Below are 20665 nucleotides of genomic sequence, written 5' to 3'. Positions count from 1 at the left end.
GCTAATCATATTACAGCCGGAGAAAAATCAGTGTGAAATAATGCGTACAATGATTCCAGAAACACCAGTATCTGATTTCTGGAACTCACAGCGACCTAATAATTTCAGATAGCAGCATCACGAAAAATCGTCAGTGATTCACTTCAGCGTAGATTATTTGAGCTTCAAAGGGTAAGATATCCAAAGCTGCCAGTTCTACTATGCTTTCGCCCTGCAAGTACCCTTCCACAAAATATACACGTTGACATTCCTAGAACAGATACACAAATACACAACAAAACTAGTTCTAAATGATATCGTCGAGGTTCCAGTAGATGATGTACGGCAGGCGCTATCACTAAACCCATCGTGCTGGAATCTAGGTTATACTATAACAATTGATTATTCGCAGGGGCTAACAATCTCAGATTCTAATATTTGGATTGTCGATGATCGCATCGAATGGTCAATTTAGTTTATCTGGCTGTATTGCGAGTCACAAAAATATATCAGCTGAGAAGAATTGTCTACGTTAAGGAATTGCCAGCAACACCTGGTGTATCAACTAGAAAAAGAACCAACGTGGTGAAGAAAAAAATAGCTGGTTATGCGAAGAAAACGCCAGTTTGATCTAGAAGCTGTATTTATAATGACGCTGAAACAACAATAAAATAATCAATGTACCTGCTGAAACACAATCAAGGTGTGTCAATATTTTTTAACGAAGTACAACAATGTACCATTGGACAGCATTGATAGTAGCTTCTGCCACACACGCGAAAATGTCACACTGACATGTCTTGAATCTAAAAGAAGAAGGGAGCAAGTTCCCTCGAGAAAGCTTCTCAGCATTAGCGACATTTGTTAGCACGAATCCCACCCGGTTGTAACTGGGAGTTTTCAGGAATTACCTGTAGTTGTCGACGGACTAATCAGCGTTGAGTTGTTGAATCGAGTCTGTAGATTGCTGGCTGGCCAGTAGGTATTACCACGCTGGTAATTTTATGTGTGGTTACACTTCAGACGGGATCTGATGCTCTTGCCGCACCACCTACAAGTTCACAGGGTTCATATAAATACCTGACCGTTACGTTACTGCCCAACAAGAGTTGTTATAATGTTTTTCTATGTGATTTTCGTCGTGGTATACGTTTTTCCGCAATTGTCTCGACGGGTTTTATGTTATTTTCACGAGTGACCTCATTGTTTTAACGCGGCTACCACGTGAGGTACTCTTGCTACCCATTCACGAGATCTGTCCTTGATCAGTAATTCCTGCAAGTATTGATGTCCAAATAATCGCTCAGCAAGTGTTCGATTAAATCTTTCAACTATTGCCTGATGAGGATTAATGCAGTGTGTCCACATCTGATTTTAACGTTAAGTTGTTGCATCAGCGTCGTTACTACACCGAGAAATTCTTTGCCGGGATCAACCTGTAGCAACTGTGGCCATCGCAGGCCACCATGTGAATAAATTTGTTCGAATACGGCTGCGACTTTAATTGCAACAGTAGAATTACTCATTTTGCTGTAGTATATGATATACTTTCTTTATTACAATATGACGTTCCTCTAATAAGAAACAAAAATGATAAACTATAATTATGCCAACGGCAAAAGGAAAATTGCAGATGACTAAGGATAGGATCAATAACTCCTTGTGGAAAATATGTCGCGGTGATTTTTGTAGTGTTCATATGATAAATAACAGACCTGGCAGTACCGGCCCGACACCGTATCTGATATGTAGGGTGGAAAGAAGTGGATTATGTGTCTTGTGGTGGACGAAAATATCGCGCGCTGAAAAAATATTTTCAGATAATGAAAGCTGACGATAATGTTAAAATAAAGGACACAAGATATTACATCGAGAGTTTTAGAACAAATAATAATGTCTTATTAGACAAAGTGAAACAAGTTAATGAAAATATTAATCTCGATAAATTCAAGACTCATTCTATATATGTTAACAACGAAGCTAGCAAAGCCGGTGTTATACGACACTGGAGAAACAAATAACCACTTGGTAGTATAAATAATGTAGGTTACTTATCGATTGGTGTGGCAAAATCAAAATATCTTGCCCACTAAATTGTTTATGAATGTATCAACTTCGTGATAGATGAGGGTCTTGTCATTGATCATATCAACACATGAAACCGATAATCATTTTTATTTTAAAACTTCAAGCGATCAACTTGAGCGAGAATAGTAAACCGAGGAAAACTGGCAAATGCAAAAAGTACCGCGACCAGTTAAATTAATAAAACTTGATACTGGCTAAACAAACGAATTTGAATCTATCTCAGCCACTGGAAAATATTTCGACATAAATCCAGGACTTACTTACTTTGTGGCAAATAGTATAAATAATTCAACTACATAAAATAGACTCAATCAGAAAATACAGTTTATTTATATTTGACCAATAATCAGAATCGATACAAGCTTCGGATTAGAGTTTTATAACAATCTTTTTTGCTTTTTCGCCAGGATTGGGCCAAATAAAATAATAACAAAACCTCGGAACTGACTAACGGGATTAACAACAAGGGCCTTTACGAAAACAGGGCGTTGTATATTTGTTGATATCGACGGCCCCCCTCCCCCATCAAGGTCGACGTCACTTTTTGGGGTCGCCTCTCCCCCTTCAACGTAGTAACTAGACTTACATACAAGCTTCGGATTGGCCTTTGGATAATTAATTGCATTTTTAGCATCAGACTCTAAAATGGCGTTCGCCACTACTTTTTGGGATCGGTCGCCCCTGCTGCTGCTTCCGGTGACGGAAGAACCCAAGAAGACTGCCGAGCCGAGACTTGAATATACGCGGGCAGAGGTGAGTTGTCACTGATTTTTACAGGCGAAGAACTTAGACTGGCTTGCCACGACTCGAGTAAAAGGCTACAAAGTAAGCCATCACGTTGGTTTTTAAACTTATTTGTACTCGCAAAGGGTCTCATACCCAGTTATTCAAATACCTGTTTGAGCCCGACTTCAGGCCGATAATATTTCTTATGTATAAGGACATCAAGACCAAGGTAGTTGTAAACTGAAAGATTATTAAACACTCAAATACTATTTAAAAAACACGTTTTCTCCAATCACCTAATGGCCTCGCATCACACAACTCTAAATTCACATATAAATGGTTATATCTTGTTTCAAATTTGTGAGACTTATTTCGATCTGGAAATTAGTACTCCACGCTGTGCAATACAAAACAAGATCCAAACACTTAATACAAAGGCAAATTAATATACACATACACATAAATTATCCAGAGAATTCAGAAATTAGGGACGGTTCATTATTTGCTAAACTAGTCCATGCTGTCATATAAGCATAAAGCAATACATTTATTGGGTCAAACAAATTCTAGTCTGATTTTTAATAGAGAATTTTGAACCATTCATGTGGAGAGGTCCTATATCACGTACTGGTTATTCGGCCCTATTAAAATATTAAGGGAAAAATTTCTTCCACCTTCAATTACACTTCCAGCTTTAAACATAAAAACTAGGAAGAACCTCCCTGCTACCCACAACAGCAGTGAAATCACGACATAAAGGGGAAAGGCAGTGGGGGGAGGATGATAAAGAAAACAGTTGAGAGAAAGTATCAACGGTCCCAAGATGTGAGCAGAAAGCAAGAGGCCGAAAGGAGAAAACCCTACCCACTATGTGCAGCAACAACGGCGGCACAGTCGTTAAGTAAAGCTCAAGGAACACCGACACCATAAACGGACACGAGAGCGGCGGCGACAAAGAAAAAAATACCTAATTAGTTGCCACTACCCACTACAATCAACAAGAGGCGGGATATATACTAGACCAAACAGAGGCCATGGGGCTGTGTGAGCTGAAAGAAGATCTAGAAGTAGCAAGACGCCAAATAGAAGACTTCCGAACGGTCTCAGAAGCCTCCAAGAGACTCACTTATAAGGGACGACTCGAAAGAATCTCAAAATCCAGCTATCGAAAGGGGGAGAAATAAAGCGATTTTCCAATTTCTGTAGAGTAGCTGATGATCAACGAGATGAGAGAATCCTGGAAGTTGTTGTCACAGCCCACCACAGTTTGGTCTTCAATGAATAACTTAGTAGTAGCTGACTTCATCGATCCAGGGTGTTCCAAGGGATGGATTAGGCTCATGCCTGAGCAGCCCGAACACCTGAGACCATACCTGCTTTCATCACCAGAAGTTACATTTCATCCCTTGTGAGGGCGAGTTAAAATTGTCTCAAATGCATGAGGGTTTCACTATGGCTTAAAAACCAGTTTCGATAAATTAAAAAAGCAACAACATGCAAAACAAAAATACAATCTTTTCGCCCACAGTTCTAAAAGACTACTCGAATAATACCTAATAAAGACCACAAAAATCATGGAACCACACTAATATGGCTCTGTTGGTTCTCTTTGCTGCAAAATTAATATACACTGCATACAATATATTCTACAATAGAACAGAGTAGGACAATTCTTCAATTGGCTAGCCTGATCCTAATTATAATATGTAGCTTAAATAAAATTGGTTGTAGGGAACGTCCGAATTAGATAATCGAGAGTATTTTGGTGAATAGAACTTCGACAGATTTTCAGAAGGATTCCGCGGCCGCTCGAGGAATGCAGCAGGACCTCTAGTCCTTTTCTGCTTCCAGACATCTAAATTAAAGAATATGCTTTGCATACATTAAAGCATTGAGTGGACACTTATTATCCATAAGCGAGTACTAGTAATTAGTTAGTACCAGGTGAGTACATTAAATTGTCGCCAAATGGTCTAACGCGACTTAATCCAAGTCATGTCAATTCTGGCCACCTATCGTTAACTCATCAACCACTAAAAAGTATTTCGAAGATAGCTTAAATGAGTGTAGCAATGGTTCACACACACCGAGTCAGGCATCATCTCGCCCAGAAGAGCACGAGTTGGAGGAACGACGTCTAAAAATGGTGCATGACTTGGTAGTAAATGTCCAGCGCGAAGACGTTATTAAAGAGAGAGAAGGCTCGGAGGAGAGACAAAAGAACAAAGCGACAGCTACAGCATAAGGGAGAAAAAGACACTGAGTGCAGAAAGAATTTTGTTCAGGGCCAACCAGATTTGAAGAAAAGAGTGATACTGCTCATATTTGCCAAATATGTGTATTTTGTTATGTGTCTGTGTGCATGTTTTGTGTCTGTCTTACACAAAAACAAAAACTTCTAAAACCCTTTTACCCCTTTTCTCTTTGTGTGATAAGGGTATAGTAATGTGTCTGCATACACTTCCAACCTCTGTGTGACAGTATGTCTTCTTATGTTGTAATTTTCATAATCTAAGTAACAGAAAGAAGGACAATCAAGAGGTTTTGTAAAACATAACAAACAATTTACTTACGAAAGTTTTAAGATAAAAATATATGAAAAACTTATAGTATTATGACTTAAATCGTTCTATTACAAGTCCTAAAGAATCGAATATTCCGAATTAATTCAAGATCCTCAAATGTACTTGTCTGCCATCAGTCGCGTTTTATCATAATGTCATTGTCAAAAGCTCCTTTGAATAAATTCTCGCAATAGTCTCAGAATAATAGTTTAGTCCACTGAACACTTTGTAATTGCTATGAAAAATTCAAACAAATGTCACCTTTCAAATTATATCTAAAAACAACGTTAAATACATACGCAAACTGGCATTAACACATTAATATGTTTTCTGCTTATGCACGTCCCCAAGTGTCTATTACGACTATATGTCATAATATACTCCAAGTGACAGACCTTATTAATCAATCTAATATTTCACAATATTCATTCAGGCGCTCTACAGTTTTGTATTAGAATTTTAAAGGAAAAGAATTTCCCCGGGTTTCCAAACAAGCTTTACTGGCTAGTTAAAAAAGGCCTTGTATATCTTAGGTATTGTTCAAAGAGGCTTTACTTCCCTTTAGTTTGGTGTATGATTGATGGATGTAATATGGATTATAGATTATACAGCTTGGCCTTACTCCAGATGTGAAACTTTCAAAAAACTGCTAGCTCCATTGGGTCATTTTCACTTCCTGAACTTCAGAGGTAAATTGTATAAAAAGGAGCCGATAACTTTTTTTTACCATTTTATATACTTGGTAATTCATTCATTGCGCTTTCAGAAGCTAGTAATGTCTCATTTTCCCTATTTCAATAGCTGCTAAGGAAAGTGTACTTTAGACTAATTCAGGCTGATGTTTTAGCACAAGAGAGCAGTCATTTTAGTTAGCAGTGTCCTTAGATCATGTACAATTTCCATAAGTACAATATCCAAAGAAATGTCGGCCACATTACAGCAAAGTAGCATAGAGGTATGCCAACAATTTCTCCACTGTGCATGTTTCAAATGCAAAGAACTTCACCTTACATACGTCACTCTCTCAAAAGTACATACTAACTGGTGAGCACCCCCTCCCACATGTCGTAATCCACCAAACCAGCCCATCTAACGGGAAATAACTTAGTCGTCTAAGAACCCAAATGACATCACAAGCCAATAAGAAATTACTCCAAACTTGTCGACAGGTTCAATATATATGTTGAATTTAACTTGTTAATATTTATTTATAGCTCAGGATCTTTAAAATGGAATCTTCACCCATAGTGTATCTTATTTATTGACGATTAGTACAATTTACAGTCACTAACAACAATTACATGCAATATATACACAGTCATGTACCAACGGTTACACAAAATATAGATATACATAAAAGTATTTAAGTATTGCTTTTGTGCCCTTTTCATCTGGATAGTAGAGTTGTGTGTTTGGATATTTTCTGGACACTATACGTGTTGTGCTGGGTTGTAACATAGAATATCCCGTAGTACCCAATACAGTTTTTTCTGCATATAAATTTCTCAGACAGTCTGGGACAATAATGTAAAGCCCATGTAAACCTACAGATAATTTTAGGATCATCCGTTGTGCCTTTAACCATCCCACAATATAAACATACGGGCTAGTGTTGTGCCCCGTAGCAACCCCAAGATAACTACTGGTGTAAAGCGAGAATGGGAGATTATTGGGTAAATTCTTAGATTCACATGAAAATAGGAATTAATAAATACCGATTTAAACCTGCTGTCAATAGCGGTCTTTTTGGTTCTGTAATAGAAATAAATATTCACTACAATGAAAATTTTAGTTGCCAGTGCTAATTTAGCTTCATTGTAATGTATTTCCTGATGGGGGCTGATTAATTTGATTGACTGAGTACTGGATAATAGATCGGTTGAAGGGATGGAAAGGTGAATTGGGTAATTGATTATTCTAAGGGAATTTCTCTCAAGAGATTTACTAGACATGGTGAGGGAATTGTAAAGTTACCCGTCTCCCATACCAGACTTCCAAATTTCATTCATTGCATTGTATTTCCTAACTGGTTGAGAAATTATTCAATTGATTATTCGATGGGTGGGAACTGATTATTCATGGGAAAATGATTTTCAAGTGACTTTCTTGATGTGGTTATGGAACTGCTCAACCCTTGGGGTTGAGTAGGAATGCTTATCTGGAAGCAGTTTTGGCAGTTCAGCTGCCTTTGCTGAAATATGATACTAATAATAAGTTACAAATGCAGGCAACACTGCATACGTTGTTAAAATAATAGAATACCTTGATTGGGGTCAATATCTGATACAAACAACACTCAGTGATCCATGTTTGGAAAATGGCTAGTTAGCGTGTAGTCTCATAAATAATAACTAATCCGCAGCTAACTTCATTGCAGATTACTACTTATATAGCTAGGATAGAGCTATACAAAATGTAACTTACCTTGGTATTAATCGTTATCCTCCAAATTCTGTACGTCCCCACCCCCAACCCCATATGCGTATTTTTAAAAAATCTTTTGTCAGCTTAGGTTTCTCGTGCATATAATTTGAAACCTACGACAAGCGAGGTATGTCTCGAACGTATGTCTGGTCAAATACGTAGCTGTCAACATACTAATGTTTTCCTGTCTCTATTATGTCTTGCCGCACAAAATAAACAGTTATATTTATGATTAGAGGTTGTTCAGTGTTAGATAAAATACCTGAATCGAAATCACCCTCGTGACGCAATGTGTTCTAGTAACCTTTGGAATTTCTGATCCTCATATCTTAAGTCCTAATGCCGTCGTTATGTACATAAAGTCGTATATGTCAAATCACCTGAATAATACCTAATCCTGAAAGATATCGGTCCTAAACATCATTGTGTGCCTTTAAAACTAGATAATATCGACGATTCATCACATTAGGAGATAGGTAATTTCTCCCTCAAACTGAGAAAAAAAAAGCCATTTTCACATGCACGCGAATTAATCCATTAATAGACGACATCTGTGTATCGATATTTAGACCATGTGACCTGGACGAAGGGCAGTTTATCCTATGTGCGACCACCAAAATGTACCCTTTTTAACAAGGCACACTGGGGCCAAGTCAGCTTATAAATCACAAACATAGATACTAACAGAAAGCTTGATTTGCGATCTGTTTATGCATGTAATTTTCGTAAAAATATCTGGAGATTCAATAAATTTATTGCAACTTCCAAACACATTATTAAGGCAACGGTCAATCTTCCAGCTGACCACAAATATGCCGGCTGATGACGCCATTCGGAAACTATCTATTTCAGTCGAGAGCTGAAACACACGATTTGATAACTTCACAAGTTGCAAATAGAATAAACCAGCACCATACTGTGTCGGATACGGTTGGTGATCCGTATGTAAAATTATTATAGATTGCTTTGTTCCAAATATAAATAAATGATATAAGAAATGCAAAAAAAAAAGGTCAAGCATGTTATTTATGGTGTGTACAAACTTATTTCAGATGTTTTGTTTTAAAAAACGTATATTTTGCTTCCTTCCAAATTTTAGTAAGATTAGAAGAATGGTGAAAATTATGAAAAACTGTGGTGCTTTAACGGCCAGCGCAATTCCGTAACATTATTATTGCATTTATTGTCTTTTTAAGAACGCAATGGTCTTAACTTAAGCTAACATAAATCGTTGAAGTATATACTATTATGCTAACGTGAGGATTTCCATGTTAATGTCAAACCTTTTTGCTAAAAAATAGCAAATACATCCATGCTACTGAGACACAACCTCACGTCAATCTGTTACAAATTCAGATCTATCTTGAATATCCAGATTTAACCGGCAATTAAAGCAGGCCATGTTATCATTGAAGTTTGCTTCAGCACCTAACGTATATCTTTCATATTCCTAAACCTAGAATCATCATTTGAAACAGTATTACCGGCAATAACTCTCCATTACACTCAATGCAGCGCTTTTAAACTGCTAAACTTGGTGACCATTCATTGACTCACTATGGTCTTTGTGGCCGATGAACTCTCCTTAGAATAAAGGCCCATTTAAACTTAAACCATACTCCAAGAGGTCTCTGATGAAGCTGACAATCCTTATTATAAGGATGGGACTAGGGATGAAACGCACACTCAAATTTAAGTTTAATTTGGTTTATTAACAGTCACAAAAACGTAAAAATGTAACATTCAAATATCAGTTGCATCACTTCTAAATAATAAGTCATTGATTTTATATCACAGTGGTTGTGTGCATTTGGACAAACATATTTAATTTATCAGTTTATTAGTATGGAACTTGACATGAACATTTACAAATATTAAAAAGTTTTAATGTATAAATTTTATTTGATTGTCTTTGACGTACTATATATAAGTGTGGTAATATGAACTAACCTTGTTCAGTTTTGGCAGGTACTTTGCACATGTCCCTATGAAACCTTACTATCACCACCTAACTACTGGAGAGCTTCCAAACTAATCCAGCCATAACACCTTGTTCTAGACTAGAAATCAAAAGATGTAACATGTTTCACTTAATATTAGAAAGCAGTACGATAAAGGTAAATGAAGTTAAAATGTGTTCGATATGAAGATTTCAAATGACAAGATGGGTGCAAATATGGGGGAAAATATTCAACTTGACATAGTGACACTCACAAATGTGAAGCAATGGGCATACATTAAAGTGATAAATGATCCAAAAGAATGTGAGGTTTCTATGAGAATATTTAGCCATTTACAGGATAAATAACTAATTAGGTACACTAGGTATCATCAAGTTTAAGGCAATGTGGGGATACTGAGGTTTGATCATTGGTGCAACATTAGTAAAATACCATTATAGAGGAAGGTTCATTGACAATGTACTAAATTGAAAGATACAACTACTGTAAGTAATCTTATTCATAATGGAAATAACAATTTGTGAATACAGGTAAATGTGCCTCACAGATCAGCTATAGGTACCAATAGATCAACTAAATGTGAAATTCTGGTCCCCAAAACTTGTACACAAGGATGGACATTTGCATATATGGGACATGTGCCATGTACTTATTAAGGTCAAATGTGTAAACCTGATTCAAATGATCTGTTTGAACATTTTTAGTGTATTTTTAAGAGTGTCGGCTAACAATTATTAAGTAGAATGATTCATTGTAATGTGATATCAGCCTTCTGCTACAATACTTCACTCTGTCAAAAAACTAAATTAAAATATGTTACCAAAAATAAGTGTATTTATGATGAAAATAACATTTTGGGATATTTTCAGTGCACACAGCCAGAAATGTGCCTTACAGATTCACTATAGGTACAAAATACATCCTATATGATAAGAACTTCTGATCCCAAACATTCTAAAATATATGGATATGTGCTCGTGTTATGAATAACAATTGTGATCTGATTGCATATATGGAATTATTAGTAAAATAGTACAAAGATTTTCTCACGTACCGTCTGAACACACGGAACTCTTCTTACGACCCTCGGAAACCCAACCGGGCAGACGCTGATAACCCTTTTTATACTAAGCGCGGAATTCTGCAGAATGGATATTTCCGACCTGTTAATCAAACTGGGTGCACTGACCAATCCAAAATAGGCATGGAACTCACTGCATTGTGACGCGTTGCTATCCACCACATTTGCCAACAGACACACAGTATTTAAAGAAGATATACAACCAACCTTAAGAGTCCAGCAGCATATACAAATATAACTCAGCTCTGGACACAAATTAAACATGAATTAAAAAATATTTTGAAATTACACATCGCATAAGAAGGTTAGAAAAACATTTCCAAATAAAATAATCTGGATACTAACACTAACCTCTTAATTCTAAGTGCCTAACGAGGCAACGGTTAGTACCATTTTTAAAGCTTTGGTATGACTCGACCAAGGTTCGAACCCGCGACCTCCCGCATCCGAGGCGGACGCTCTAACCACTAGGCCACCGGAGATACTGAAGTAAAATCATTTGGCAAAAGTTTGGTACATTTATGCTGTATGTTTAATATTCATTTTCAAAACTGTATAGTAGATGGTGTTGACTGAGATTTCACACATTTTTCAAAAGGGGGAAGGAGCATAGTAGATTATCGTCAGATTTATTCAAAGATATTGAGCTATTCACAATTCAAACGAGAACTGAATCGGATCAGTACTTAAGTAGTGTCCTAACAGAAGTTTCAGACAGCTTGGCCAATATCTGGTTTCCCAACCCGAAACACTTATACATTAATCATAACTTCCCCCACCCCATCACATTTTGTACACACATATCATATGTATCTTTGTTTGTAGCTCACGTGAATCCACATGGGGAAGTTAACGTAATGAGTCGAAAGTTACAGTGCTATGACCTTGTATAAAAACTAATATACTCTGGCAATACAGAAGTGTTAGAGAATTGTAGTGGACTAGTATTAAATGCTATCAGAATACACAGCTTGACACATAATAGTGCTGTGAAATAATTCACGTCTGCGGCTAATGATGCTAGTAAGTTCCTAGGGTAATGGCATCTTTCTAACATCAAAGAAAGTATTAAATTGACCGTGAGACAACTTCGTGCACCAGACATACAGTTACATATTAACGTTCTTTCTCGAGCACGGCGGGCTGAAATTACACGTGTAGCTGCTGATGAGGAAAACAACCACCGAGATCTCACAGCTGCCATTGCCGCTAGAGCAAGACGACTCCAAATTCCGAATTTACGTTGCACGGGCGCTTTCATGATTTGCTACATTATCAGGCCATTGTTCCAATCAATATGCAAGATTCATTGACGCTGTGAATCCTCTTTCTAATATACATAGGGAGTTATATCAATATTACATCAACTTGACACATAATGGTTAAAAGTGAATATTGTTCTTGGTGTGTACTTTATTATATTACTTAGCTCCATGGTAAGCATCACTTCACCAGACAATGATATGTTTAAAATCTTACATTCATGATTCTGGATAGATGTCTGTACAATCTTGAATGATGAAGACACCGAGGCTAGCACTGATGAAATCAACAAAGCTTTTGCAAAGATTCTAGAGAAGATTGAAAATTGCACCAACGAAGGTTCAACATGTACTCTTGTACGATATGCGAAAGTTGATCTTGATATTTTTCCGTTTAAAGCCTTTTCGCGGGTCGAGTTACAAGCAGTAATAAATGAGAAAAGGTTTATACCAGTTTTTAGAATAGTCAAACTTATCCTCACTAAATACCAGCCTAAAAAAACGCAAATAGCACCTGCGTGAACTCAAGCCTGATAAAATAAAATTTCCTGAAAATGTTACGGAGATTAGGAAGTTTGAACTACACAACGCTGGTAATGTTTTTACTTGAACATAGACCTCAGCTAACTCAACTATGCACAGCTCCCATGCAAGTACGGTTAAGAATCGATCTGCTATTATTGAGCAGCATTGATGTCCCAGTGGCGCGATACCATTACGAGTGGATAAAAGTTCTTTCTCGAATGGTGTGTAAGTACACTGGGAAAAAGCTTTCGTGTGAACGCTGCATAAACGTAGTTAGCACGCAACTGTTATTTGAGGACAGTGGCTTTTACTGCAAAGGAAATAGCGAAATGCCACAGCAAATATATCCCACACGTCATTTACGCGGATTTTGAATGCTTAAGCGTAAACGTGAACGACTTACGGTTGTTAGAGGAAGTCTCCGTGTCTCAATCAAATACAACGCAAGTGGCAGGACAAGTCCTACGTAGATTTGGCTACACGATTGTCAGATATGATTAAGCAATTGAGCCGCCAAAGTTGTACCGTGGCAAGGACTTTGATGTTTTCATTTAAATGCTCGAGGTTACAGCGAAATGTATGAGGCAACAAGGTTTTTTCACATGCAGGCATGATTATGATCTGTTATAACTCTCGCGAGTTTTCCGCTGCGACTAATCGCTTGCTCTGTGAAGATGCTTTTAGCTCCACCATTGGAGCCGGAGATTCTCGAGTTAGTGATCACTGTCACATCCGTGTCACGTACAGAGAAGCGGCATACATCGCGTGAAACCTACGGCTGAAAATTTACACCGACTAAACAAGGATTTTGGTTGTTTCATAACCTGCCCCATTATTAGGCAAAGAGTTGTCACAGGATCGAATAAAAAATAAGTGTCATTCTCAGCAAAATGGAAAAGTACATGACGTTTCAACAGGCCAATTGAAGTTCATTGACTCGCTGCAGTTTCTCACTTCAAGCCCGGATAAATTCATAAATAGCATTGATACAGAAGACGACAACCGCTGCACGATCACTCGTCGAAAGAAAAGTGCTTCCCACGATGGACCTGGAAGGTTCAAGTTAATTACTCGTCGTACAGGAATAGATCTTTACGAGAACATGAGTGACTGGAAAATTTTCTCTGAAACTCCGATCGAGACTTTGTATTCATTGCTATCCGACTAAGTTATTTCCGCCAAAGACTAGGTACACACAATCAGCGTCTGTTCCGCGTTTAATTATCGTAATACCTGTGACTACCTCGACCTGTATATGCGCACTGAAGTGCTGAAGCTCGCGGATAATTTTGTGACTTTTGGTGATACATCCAAGCTCGATCCGAATTCACCATGCCTACAGTGATTGTACACTATCCCAAGAAGAGCTGTCGCTGCCCCAAACATGGCTTTTACCGTACAAGAGTGCGATCGTGCATGATCCTATGTTCACAGAATACACAAAGCTTGTCCCGAACATACACCACTATGTGTTTGTCACGGATCCATCGGCTGGTGCAAGCTTGACAACGTGCTTGGTTGGCTCCTTGCATTTAGATGAATGCAGACTGCAAAGATATCAGCAAACGAATGTGAAAATGACTTCTTTAAACTGACGAATATTGTCGTGCTTGTGAAAAACATGGAAAATCTACGAAAAAAATTAGCTTCGACCATGGACAGGTAAAAACAAAATACTTTACATGTTGATTGCTGACCGATATTAGATTCACGTAGGAAATTTGATGGTGGACTCAGAGCTTTACACAGCAAGAAATCTATTCTGAAGTTCTCTAACCCCATTTACGTGGGTACCTCCGTATTGAATCTATCAAATCTGTTTTGGGCCAAATTTTACTACGATTAGAGCTTTGGTACGGCGTTAACATTAAAATGATGAACGCTTTTACGGACTCGTTGCTGATGATGAACTTTTACTACCAATGAAATCTACGCGAAAATGGGCGAGTCATAGCTTGTGAACAAGTTTGACACTGGCGAGTACCCGAAAGACCAGACGCTGTTCAGTAACGCCAACATGAATGTCGTGGGCAAAGTCAAAGATGAATGCTGGGGTAAATCCATTGAGGATTATGTGGGACTGAAAAATGAAATATTCTCGATTGTGGTTGCCCTCTTTGTAGTAGAACAATGCATCTTGAATTTGCACACTAAGCAAACCTAATTTGGTCAGCAAAAAATCACATGGGGTGTATGACACACCAAGGTAAATTTGTCCCTAATGGATATAGCGCAATGGATGTTTCCCGGATGGAATCACTACTTACACGTATGGGTATACCTGTTCTGATAACAATAAATCACAGCAACAATTGTGTGCCTGTGGTAACAACTTGCAATTTCTCTCACACGAATGAACTACCTGTAGGTTTTACCGTTTGTTCATCCAAAAATGCCTAATGTTAGCTCCCTTTTGTCACGGATGTCGAATTAATCTAAGATTGCAAAACATATCGATGGACCTTAGCAGGTCAGTAGCACGACTTTGTTAACCTTCTAAATCCTACGGGCATGCACATACCGAACCAAAATGTTTTGAGTGAGTCTAAAGCTGGTGGCGGTGGCTGTAAAGCTGCATTGTATGCGATAGTTTCCTGCCGAGTCATGTCTTACGGTTTAAACCCGATGATTCTTCTTTCATTACTCAACGCTGATCTAACCGACCGAAGCTTAGTCACTATTTTACCAGAATTATCTTAAATTTCCTCGCTATTCATCAGTGATTCTTGCTCTTACTAGTGGTGAATAGTTGTTCCACATGTGTGCGGTTGAATTGCTACACAATCGCCCGATCATGATAAATGCTGACATGTTCACGACAAACCCGTACAACACATGAAAAGGTTTGAGAAATTATTTGCCTGGATCCAGCTGCATAAGCTGCGGTCTTTTAGCAGACCGCGTGCGTAGATAAGTTTGAACGCGTTCACGACACTTGTTGAATCTTTGATGGCAATGGCTCAGCATTACTCTACCTGCTGGCAACATCTGCAACAGCTACTGTATATTATTAGTACGTATGTAGATGATCGCATCTACGAACAAGTAAGGAACATGCTGATAGCCTGGTGAACTTTTTTTGGCCTGGAAATATCAAACCATCAATTTTGATGGAACTGGGGGAGCAGGCCAGCGTGTCTAAGTTTAGGGTCATGGGCAAAACGAAGCGAGGCCTGCAGCACCCGACTTGGCAAATGCAGCCACTGCTAAGCAAAAAGATAGACAGCCCTTTTCAGATCCACACAGATCTTTACAAAAGAGAGACACTATTCTTAATTGCAATAACTAAAAATTGTCTTTTATGTTTTGTTTATATATTTGTTTTTTTTGTGCATGTTGTTGACAAACTAAAATTTAAAACCCCCTTTATTCCTTCTTTTTTGATAGTGTGTTCTGTGCTTGTATGTAAGAGTATAGTAGACTGTTTATAAACACGTCCTACAACTCCTTGTGTGTCATATGATGTTTGTATGTAAGGCTATATTAGTGTGTCTAGAAAGACTTCATACACTTCCTTGTGTGTGGTAGTATGTTCGTATGTTTGTGTGAAACATAGTTGTATATAAACACTCCTTCAATTCTAGTTGCATGGGGGTTGGGGGGGGGGTTGGGGGTTGGACAGTGGATCAAAATTTTAACATTACAGTTTCCCTTGTCCCTATAAACAGACGATCCTGTTTCCCTTCACCATTTTAACATCATCATTCCCGTTTTACCCTATACTTACTTATGATCCCATAAACGCTTGTGACCAAATGAAAATTTGCGTGATTCTCTGTTATGCATTATACTATAAGTAATTGTTTCATGTACTAATGTATTGGAACTTTTTTAATCGGACAAAGGTTAAAAAGCAATGGGACGGAATGCTCAGTTTTAAATTCATCAACGTCAGTTCCTTAATTTTCATCGTGTGCCAATTTTCATGTTCTTCGTGTTTGCTGGAAACCATTAATTTAAAGACCCAAACAATGATGATTCTCCTTTGTAAACAAATAGACCGTCTCAAATGAATAAACGTAAAGAACCAAGGAATCATAGTCCTTCTTCGCAAGTAGTTTGACAGTTTCTCCAATCAATATATATAAAGAATCAGAGAATGATGGCCCTGCTTTGAAAAGAATTGTACAGAGTCTCAAATCAATAAACTTAAAGACGTTTGCAATGAAGATCTTTATTGCAAGTAGTTTGACAGTTTCTCCAATTAATAGATTTAAAGATCCAAGGAATGGTGGTCCTTCTTTGTACAATAAATAAATAAGCCCCAAATAAAAATAAATGTTAGTAAAACCAGTAAAATTATTTTCATACATATAGATGAAAAGTCATTCTGGATGGATTAAAGCACTGGCTACAAGAATCAAGGATCTGTAATACTAAGATGCTGTATTAATAAGGTCTCTGTACTTTCTAATTAACATCCATGATTGGGATGTATTTCCATTTTTCAGTTTTTCTTTCACTTGATATGTACATTTATCTTCATGTTTTAGATGAACCAGAATGACAATGATTACACCTAAATATTGAACATTCTTTTCCAGGTGCATTAATAACAGGAAGTGAACCCACAAAGCCCCTAGTGTATAATTAATTACAGGGTGTAATGTATTTTCAAAATTCATGAATGTTTTGCCCATAGTGTACAATAAATAACGGTGTAATGTATAATCAAAATACATGAGTTTCCCTTTTTGTATATAATCAATCAAACGGTGTACTGTGTTATGACTGGCACTCTAGTATACTGCAGTAACGGGTAATTTTGAAACATTCTGTGGATTTACATTTAATTTTGGGTTTCCGATTTATGCATTTTAGCGTTTTCATAAAACACGAATTTAAAGTCCCTAAATTATATGCCACTGTCGTGTATTTGTCGTTAATTGGAATATCCAAAGGTTAGTATAATGTGACAATGAACATGACATTTTTCTGTAAAACCATAATGGACGCTTGATATTGGCTAAAATTTGACATAGTGAACACTTTCACATATATTGAAAACTGCCTTAGTAGACACCTCCATATGCATTGAAGACTGTCATAGTGGTCAACTCCATATGCACTGAAAATTGATGTAGTGGAGATCTACATCGGCACTGAAAACTGATGTGGTTGAAATCTAGATATGCAATTACAATTGCAATTGTGTACACCTATATATACACTGAAAATTGCCATAGTGTACACCTCTATAGTGGACACCTCCATACATGAGGACAACTGTTGTAGTGGATATCTATATATACACTGAAAACTGCATTAGTGGAGACCTCTTTATGCACTGAAAACTGCGATAATCTACACCTTCAAGAACACTGAAAAGTGCAATAGTGGACACCTGTATACTTTGAAAAGTATCATAATGGATACCTCCATAAACACTGAAAATTCCAGTAGTGGACATCTTCATATACACTGAAAATTCCAATAATGGATACCTCCATATACACTGAAAAGTGCCTTAATGGAATCTTTGTGTATATATATATATATATATATATATATATATATATATATATATATATATATATATATACTGCCTTAGTGATATATCCATATAATATACAAATTTAAGCCTCCTTTCTTAATTTTTACGTACAAATTTGACTCGTATGTAAAAGAAACAAAATAGTGTCCTGTATAGACAGGTTTCCTTTCAGTAACTTATAAGAACTCAATCAACTGAAACCATATTTTGGATGAGACTTACATGAAGAAGATCCGAGTAAAGTTACATGTCCGATATTTATATTTAAAAGAAAGAATAAGTTGTGCCCCATAGATGACATAGAGGTTTGCTGATACGTATTGAACCGGAGAGTTTCTTAGTGTTATCATATATGTTGTTATATTTCTTGTTTTAATATTTCTTGCACAATAATTGTACAGATCTACCGGAACTTGCTTGGGACCATGATACCGGGACCAAAATCTCTAGCGAGACCTGATTGGCAGAAACATTTTACTGAGAAACCAGTCATAGGTGGCTTGAAAGCAAAGTTATAATGGACAGTCTTGCTTGCAATAGAGCATTTTTTATTTACAGAACATGAGACCTCGTCTCTGCGATCTTAAAACGATCTACGACCTTGAAAGTGTAAAATGACCTTTTTCTACAATTAATTTTTACCTTTTACGATGCAAATATGGAACTTGATACCCTTTGAAAAGTGAAACAACCCTTCAATACATAATTTTAAAGCCAACTTGAATCCCGATACTGAAACCACTCCATGTTACTACTGCTCTGGTGCTAGAATGTTTCAGATCGTGCATGCTAGGCTAAGAACAAATTGTAGTGACGTAAATTACGATTTATATACGAATCATGTATCTAGTAATAAGTATTGCTCCTGCGGTGAAATTGAAAATGCAAATCACTTTATTCTAAACTGTTCCAAATATTCATATCTTAGAGATCAAATCCTATACACATCCCCATGCGGTCTTACGGTTGAAACATTATTAGTTGGCAGCCATATGTTAACTTTAAAAAAAAAAGAACACATAAATACTTTTAGCTGTGCAAAATTATATTAGGATGACTAAGAGATTTCAATAATTGACTGAACGCACAAACTTTTGAAATGCAATTATTCATTGTTATGCTTTGTATGTAAGCGTATGCATATTTTCTGTAAAACGAGAGGTACTGGCATCGAAGTCTTTGATGTTATATTTTCTTACTTGTTAGGAAGTCAGCGCTAATAAGCTTATGCTTTCTACTGAAGCCCCAAATCATATGTTTGTAATTCATTTGACACAGTATCTCAGATAAATATTGTTTAAAAATATCAATCTTCTTTAATTAATTGATATTCCTGCTACATGCATACATTACAATCATAATGTATGTCTGTTTTTATGACTCGGTTGCTGCTGTTGCTATTGGGTTTAACAACATTTCTCAGTGGAAGATGGTATAACTGGTGGAGGAGGAACCTGGGAAAATCTAGATAACAACCACTGACCCATGGAAAACTATTGGCAGCTTTCTCACATATTCATATTATCCGAGCGCAAGACTCGAGCCCACACGGACTGAGGTGAGATGGCACTGTTCGGTAAAGGCGAGTGCATAAGATCACTTGGCCACCCAGAGCTCTATCTGGCTGGGTCAGTAAATCTTTCACTAATAAATAACCCAGCCATATGTATACAACAGGATCATACTGTATGCCTGAATTTACTGGCAGGTTCAAAACACCCACCTCCCTTTAACTAATGCATAACTCAACAATATAGTATTAAGCTCCTATAACTAGTAGAAAACTCTTTTGCATGGAATAAGCCGGATTACTATGTATGCCTGGTTTCTTTAGATGAACCAGTAAATATCAATTATATGACAGTAAGCAGCTAACAGTCTGGGACCAAAGGAATAATTCCACGAATCCTCATCTAGTTATTTTCGTCTTTTCTAGAACTTTCTAAACTTGAATCAGAAAGAGTAAAAATGTAATAGGTACTAACAGTTGAACTGATAGAAGAAAGAGGAAAACCAATACATGTATTCGTACATTTGTAATGAAAAAAGGCACTTGAAATCTATTACATGCACATGCATTACATACAATAAGTATATGTAATTTCATCTATATAACACACTAACTTCATCATCTATATGTACTAACTTGGCTAATTAACAATATAGCTTGACTAATTTATAATACTCGGTAAGCTCTGCATTGCAATATCTCATACTCTTTAAAACAAGAGATCCCCATTTTGTTGTGCCTTGTCTTTTATTTAGCACGATCTCATACACTGTCAAACAATAAATCGCAGTCTTATAAAGCCCGTCTTTTCTTTATCTAAGACTGAGGTTGATCTAAATTTTGACACTCTGATTAATATAAGGTGTGGACAGACATATGTCTAGTCAGTGCTTTATCCCATACTAACAGAATAAACCATGATCATTTTTTAGTATCTGAGATGTAAATTAATTTAGGTTGTATGAGTGCTACACATGGGATATATATGGTATCAGGTATTAACAAAATTAGCCACATACAGATACGAAGGATTAAAAAGTAGTCCCATATC

General features: G+C 37.0%; 1 protein-coding gene across 1 annotated transcript in view; it reads right to left on the bottom strand.

Annotated features, from left to right (window-relative positions):
- The window catches only part of LOC149777405 (uncharacterized), a 59430-nt gene that overhangs the window by 22595 nt on the left and 16170 nt on the right, over window positions 1-20665 (bottom strand). Inside the window, exon 5 of the mRNA XM_089941391.1 lies at window positions 2963-3033. Within this exon, the coding sequence (XP_089797517.1) occupies window positions 2963-3033 (71 nt within the window). The remainder of the gene's footprint in view (window positions 1-2962; window positions 3034-20665) is intronic.

This window comes from Sinohyriopsis cumingii, chromosome 18, assembly GCF_028554795.1.
Source record: "Sinohyriopsis cumingii isolate HCF-2022 chromosome 18, ASM2855479v2, whole genome shotgun sequence".
Taxonomy (NCBI): Eukaryota; Metazoa; Mollusca; class Bivalvia; order Unionida; family Unionidae; genus Sinohyriopsis; species Sinohyriopsis cumingii.
Note: the sequence above shows the minus strand (reverse complement) of the source record. Positions and strands in the feature narration are given on the sequence as shown.